Source organism: Uranotaenia lowii, chromosome 2, assembly GCF_029784155.1.
Source record: "Uranotaenia lowii strain MFRU-FL chromosome 2, ASM2978415v1, whole genome shotgun sequence".
NCBI classification, from domain to species: Eukaryota; Metazoa; Arthropoda; class Insecta; order Diptera; family Culicidae; genus Uranotaenia; species Uranotaenia lowii.
Window position 1 is genome coordinate 248,529,358 of NC_073692.1, and position 6,651 is coordinate 248,536,008.

A 6,651-nucleotide genomic window follows, 5' to 3' on the forward strand; every position below is an offset into this window, starting at 1 on the left:
TTCAGGCATGAACCTAAAAATGCGATTTCTATTGACGATTCATGAGAACAAAATCTTTTCCATCCACAAATCAGACAAAAAATGTCGTCAAAAGAAATAAAGAATAAATGATCTATTTGTGTTTTGAAATCAGAATCTCACGATATTGTTTTGAGTTTTTGACTGAAATAGATTTACTGGTTGTTGAACGTAAAATATGATTTTCCTAATATTCGTCCAAAATTCTATAGAAATTGCATTTTTAGATTCATGGCTGAAATATTGTACCTCATGTAACTTTTTATCCCATCAGTAGTTTTTTTTTGTTTTTTTTTTGGGCTTGTGATATAACTCAGTTGGCAAATCTGTTGTCTCCTGAGCAGATGTCCGCGAGTTCGAGCCCAAGAGAAGCCCAAGAACACAGTTGTACCGGATAAGTTTTTCAATAACGATCCGCCAACTGTAACGTTGATAAAGTCGCGAATACCATAACGGGGGTAAAACGACTATAATCGAAACAAAAAAAAAATAGATCTTTTCAAAAACATCAGACATGCGAATTTTATATTTCAACCATCACTCTGAAAAATTTCAATAAAGAGCATAGCGTAGTTTCTTAAATATTGCTGTTTGAATGGTAAAAGTTCAAAAAGTCCGATTTTCGTATAACTACTGTATCTCAGGCCACACCATACTTTAGAAATCTCTAATTTTGTGACATGATAGTGTGATAATTGATGTATTTTACGCAGAAAATTTGATCAAAAAATATCATCAAAGTAAAAAGTTATAAGTAATTTCTGTTTCTTAACAAAGCAAGAATAAAGTTCCTATCAATTTATAAAATTCTTTGTGATAAATTTTGGTTTTGTGAAAGAAAATACCAAGAATACATGGATAACGTTGTTTTCCATATAAACATCCGTCCAAAAAAGAATGAAATCGTCTACTGGGCGATAATGAACCTCATTTTCAACCCGGCACCATTTTTGATCACGTTCATTGATTTTGACAAAACTTGGCCTGGTATTAGATAAAACATTTTTACATCTTTGGACCAAATTTCAAGATTTTTCAATGAAAATTGTCAAAGATACAGCAAATTTAGTGAAGCAGCTCCGAATTTCCCTTTTTTACGGGAATAGCTGTATCTTTGTTTTCCGTCAATGTAAAGACTTCAAATTTTGTGGAGTGTTTGTTGGATAGTTGAACTAGATAGTGTGAAATTTTTTTGAAAAAATATCAACCGAGAGAGAAATGGCAGCTTGTCAAAGTTGGAAGTGGGTGCGCAGCTTCACGCGATTTCATTATTTTTTGAACGCAACTGTAGGTTCCAGAAACTTAAAATTTTCATCAATTATGGCACGGATTTAATATAAGGCCTCAGATGTTTCGCTATAACGATACAAAATTAAATACAATTACAGCTCAAACACGGTTTTCTCTATTTCTTTTGATTTTCTACCATACCATATGAAATCGATGGGAAATGATCGATTTGTGACATATTTTACATCGATATTTGGGAGTCACTTTGAAATCGTCATAAGGTTTATATCATTCCTCAAAGAGGTTTATTGGTTTCGACAAAGTCTTTTTCGAATCTTTAAAAATAAATTGCACCTTATTTGTTAAAGTTCTTATTTTAGCCGTGTTCCTATGAAAATGATCCTTGAAAACTATCCAGACGTCGAATTTAGCGCTCTCTCAAAGAAATCAACCCAGTTATAAGCTGTTACAAAGAACTGGGTGAGATGGACAAATAGAAACAACGTGCCACTTTATTATAAGCCAAACCTTTCCTTACTTATCGGCGAAAAAGAAATCAGTGAAATCAGAAAATCAGTTATTCGTTATGCCATGTTTTGTGGAACGTATCTAAGCCGTTCAACGAGGTATGAGTGTATAAATATGAAATATAATAAAATAAAAAAAAACAAATGAACAGGCTTTTTTATCAAACCATCAAAATTCGATCGAAGTTTCTAAATTGAGCATTGAATAGGAATAGGAAGGATAGGAAGTTTTCGCAAGTTTAGACTTGCGGAGGGAATCAGGAAGAATCAAGAAGAAGGACATGGAAATGTTTCTAAATAAAATTCTAAAGGCTCATGGTGTTAAACCTCTTCATTTCTTCTAACGTGAATTCTGTCCGTCAAAAATTAAAAAAATGGAATTTTCTTACATTGAAAGAACATAACTTTCATCGATAAGGCCGTAAAAATAATTAATAAATTAAGCATCCAAACCCCGAAATATTCAATCAAATAAATAAACAACGCTAAGAAAAACAAAAAGTGATCACGAAATACGATCAAGATCCCTAAACGTATCGATAGTGTTATCAATATTTTGTTATTTTTCTTTTTAACTGATTCCGAAATAGAGTTATTATCGGAATATGTAACCGCGTAGATAGTTTGTACAATCTACTCGATAAAAAGTTACAGCAAAAATTCGGTAAAGAAACGTACCAACCAACTCCCGTTAATCGCCAAGAAGGTAGAAATAAAAAATAGCGAGTACCAAGTTAGAATTCCGATCCGTAATGAATGCATTGTCAGGTATGAAATTCCAGTTAAAAATTAATAAAAAAAAAACTATGGTATTCCGATCTGCTCATTGAACTGATCATTACCTTGTTTAGATGTAGTGATCGTTGTGATGGAATTTCATAAAATTGATAGAGACGCCAAATTTGTTAAACACAAACAAATCAGTGCACCTGGCAACCTTGTGCAACACAGTAAACAGCAATGTGGTGGAAAGAAGGTGATGAAGAAACACGCACACTAATACAGAACTCGTTATTCAAGAAGTAAAAAGGTAAACAAAGCCTACGTCACTTGCCAGGATGTTTATGTATCCTAGGCGAGAATCGTAAACAGCAGTTGGCAATGATTTTTTTCTCTATAGTTTTCGCTGTTGGTTGTTTGTTTGGAAATGCAACTGACGTCACGAATTGTCTTGGTTACAATGTTTACAAAAAAAAACTTTTACTAACACTTAGCACGGGATTTCCATCGCCACCTGAGATGTGTATACAGGTTGAGTAAACAGCACGCATGCAGTTGACATAAGCATGTGCAAAACACCGCGATTTGATTGACGAACCAGCAGCATTTTAACGATTAGTACCTACTGCAAATATTCAATATTTTAACTACAAATCCTTTTTACGCAACAAAATACCATGGCAAGTGTAGAGAACGTCAATAAAGCTGCCAACTTCATGAAAGTGGCACCAGGGAAAATCGGATATAATTCAGAGAAGGTATATATTCAATTCTAGGTTTGATAACCATATCGGGAAAAAATGTTAACCTTTGCTTTATTTTTATCAGATCATCACACGCTATATTCCTGAAAAAAGTGAAAGTATATCCGGATTTTCTTCGATTATCCAATCGCTTGCACGGGAGAGTAAAAATGAAATAATTCGAAACAGCTTCAATGACATAGAGACGGAACTCCAGGTTGCCCAATGGATTGATTATTCCGTGTTATTTATTTCTCCTGCCGGTAAAGACAAACACGTTGCCAAAACTTTGCTGGAGGTATGAGCGATATGAACAATAACGTGTTAACAACACTTCTGATAACGAGTTTGTGTGCTTTTAGGAACTGAACAAATACCTTGAATCGCGATCGTACCTAGTCAACCACACTCTGAGCCTTGCTGATGTTGTAGTATTCTATGCCATTCAGGATACCATGGTAAGTATCATTTGATTTATCTCTTAGATAGCAGTAATAATTCGAGTTTGACCAGGTTGACGAGAAACATGTAAGATTATCTTTTTGGCACGTATAATTATAATTTGGTTAGTCAGAGATTAATGAACTTTTAAGTTTAAAATCTCTAATCAAAAAATCAATCAATCAATTTAGTTAAATTTATTTGGTCACATCAAATTTTGGCATAGTGAGCTTTAAGAACTCCTAATTTTAATGAACTCAGCCTGTAAATCTCTAAGCTCTGAATTTCAAAGGCATTTATGATGTGGATATCTGTTATACAAAGGTATCATTGATACAGATAAATAACAAATTGTGGACATAGTTTTTAACCATTTTCTCGCATATGAATATGGCTTGATAAAATATCAGTATACTTATATCCAATAAGCTATTTAAACATTATTATAAACTACATGTAGATCAATAATCATATCGAATCAGTTCATGTCATTCACTTTTCCTATATGTACCTAGGTATCTATCTTAAGAACAATTGCATCTAAGTTTGAAGTTATAACTTGTTTAGCGTATTTTTTTTATGCTGAGCAATTGTAGTATAGAACACAACTTAAGCTAGAATTCCATGTTTCTGTATGCGTTAGATCATTCAAATTTCATCTGATCTTTTTTTTATTTCTCTACTCTTTACAGAATAATCTACAACCACTGGACAAGGAGCACTACCTTAATGTGTCGCGTTGGTTTAATCACCTACAACAACAGAAGGCAATTCGCCAGAATGACGTGCTCATCAACTTTTCTACATTACACCTGCTCGGTTGGGCCACAGGAACACACGTTTGAATCTTCTCGTAGCGGAACTTCCCAAACTTCAATAATTAATCTAGGGATTTTTTCTCCAATTCAATAATAATGATTTTAAATTACTTCCTATTTAAAACAATTAAAAAAATAAAGCCTACAGTATCTCCTGTCATTTATGCATAAGTAAACATATTTGAAAAAATAATAGAGTGTTTTACTTTGATATTTTCGAGAAATAAAAAAAAATATCTTTGAAAATTCTGATTAGATTTTGCAAAAGTAATACTTTTTTGTATCTCATTCAATTATATTGCATTAAATATTGTCCACAATTCATCGGACAGAAGTCTCGTGCACAACAAATATATTTTTGCAATAAATTCTGTTTTGCTTTGAAATAAACTTCTGCACAAAAAAAGTAAGCGAAAGATTTATTAAAAGAAAACTCTTCTAGATAAAAATAGAAAAGCTGACTTAATAAAATGAAATCGATTATTTAAAAATTCAACTGTTATTTAAAATATTCTGTCATTTCGTTTAAACGAATGTTTTGAACAACTTTTTTGATTACAAAACTAACTGGTCTGATTCGTCAACTTTCTGAAGAACACAATTGATTTTTTTAGAATATTCTGTACTTTGCAACAGAAATATAATACTTAAAACAAGGACGTGAAACTTAATACCCAGATTCTCAATTATCTATATAAATAAAAACATTTGACGAACACAGAGTTAAGTTAACAAGTATAAAAATAAATATTCAACACTTGAGAACGCATAGCTTATACATGGGTTTAGCCACTACAGATGTAGTAAATTTATTTATTATTGTAATTTCAAATAACTTTTAATGATAACGTACACCTTAAAATAACAGATAAGATTATGTATTTTGCAAACTAGCTATTTGTCAGCACTTCTGAAATCTTATTTCATTGTAATTTCGATATTGATCAAGACCATAAATGAGAGAAAACCCAAGTGTAATATAGAAAATTTGTTTTGTTTGTAAATTTGTAAATAAGCAATTCAATTTAAAAAAAACTGAACCAATTTAGGAACGTTATTTTTAGTTTTATAAAAGTTGTCATTAATCAGATATAAAAATAATTAAATTGCGATTTTGCACTGCACTGTTCATGAAGTGGAGGATGTTTGTGTATAATTAGGATATTTTAATTTTGTTAGATAATTAAGCCCTCCATAGAACAATTTTTTCAGAATAACTTTTCTACAGAAACAACTCTTAAAGATTCACATGTTTTTGAGACAGTTTGATTTTGAATTGTCGCTGAAGGTACATGAAATGATTGAATTTGAGATCAGACAGGAATGAAAAATAATTCTGATTGGTACTATCAACTGAAAATTGATAAGGTTTCCACTGCACCAATAAAAAAAATGAAGGCTTTCAGGAAATCTTCGATATCGAAAAATAAAACAGAAATTCCCTTCCCCCTATACTGCCCCTACTTTCATAACAGTCCCATATGCAAAAACAAGCAAGTGAGAAAATCGGCTTTTTCTGTTTTGGAATATATTTTTGAATTGTGACCACAACGTTCAGTATAAACGAAAATCGTTTGATGAAAGGTGTTCTAGGTTGTCATAATAAATCGTTAGACCTGAAATTTTCGAAATTGGGCCATTGATAATGTCGGGAGCAACATTTTTATTCGTTATGGGACTGTTATGCGAGCATATTTGAGACCTTTTTCAAATCTACTCGCATAACAGTCCCATACAGAATATGTTTTGCTCACCAAGCTACTTCCTAAGACTAAAATTTGATCATTTTCGAACTTCTAAATGCAGTTATGAGAAAAACAAACATACTTTTGGTAAAATATCGTGAATTTCTTAATGTAAGTTCAATCTTTTTACGATTTTTGATTGCATCTGATCGTTTTTCGCTGAGGAAGACATTCTTCCTTCTTACTGGTCTGCCTTCGAAAACTAGTGTGGATAATTCGACATCAAGTGAATTGAATCTTTTTTAAATGATTCAAAGCATTTAATCAAAGACTATTTCGCCGAAAGAAACATTGAAAAGTACCTAAATCCGTGGTATTTCACATATGGGACTGTTATGCGGGTATATTTCATATGGGACAGACACGAGTTGATATTTTTTTCAAAATTTCTAGAACAAAACCTCTTTTT

At 32.0% G+C, this 6,651-nt stretch overlaps 1 protein-coding gene across 1 annotated transcript; it reads left to right on the forward strand.

The window, feature by feature from the left end:
- Window positions 1-3,025: 3,025 nt before the first annotated feature.
- LOC129747779 (eukaryotic translation elongation factor 1 epsilon-1) lies at window positions 3,026-4,690 on the forward strand. The gene is made up of 4 exons (XM_055742125.1): window positions 3,026-3,253; window positions 3,324-3,536; window positions 3,601-3,696; window positions 4,372-4,690. The coding sequence occupies exons 1-4, from the start codon at window positions 3,173-3,175 to the stop codon at window positions 4,522-4,524; spliced, it is 543 nt and encodes a 180-aa protein (XP_055598100.1). The 5' UTR covers window positions 3,026-3,172; the 3' UTR covers window positions 4,525-4,690.
- Window positions 4,691-6,651: the final 1,961 nt, after the last annotated feature.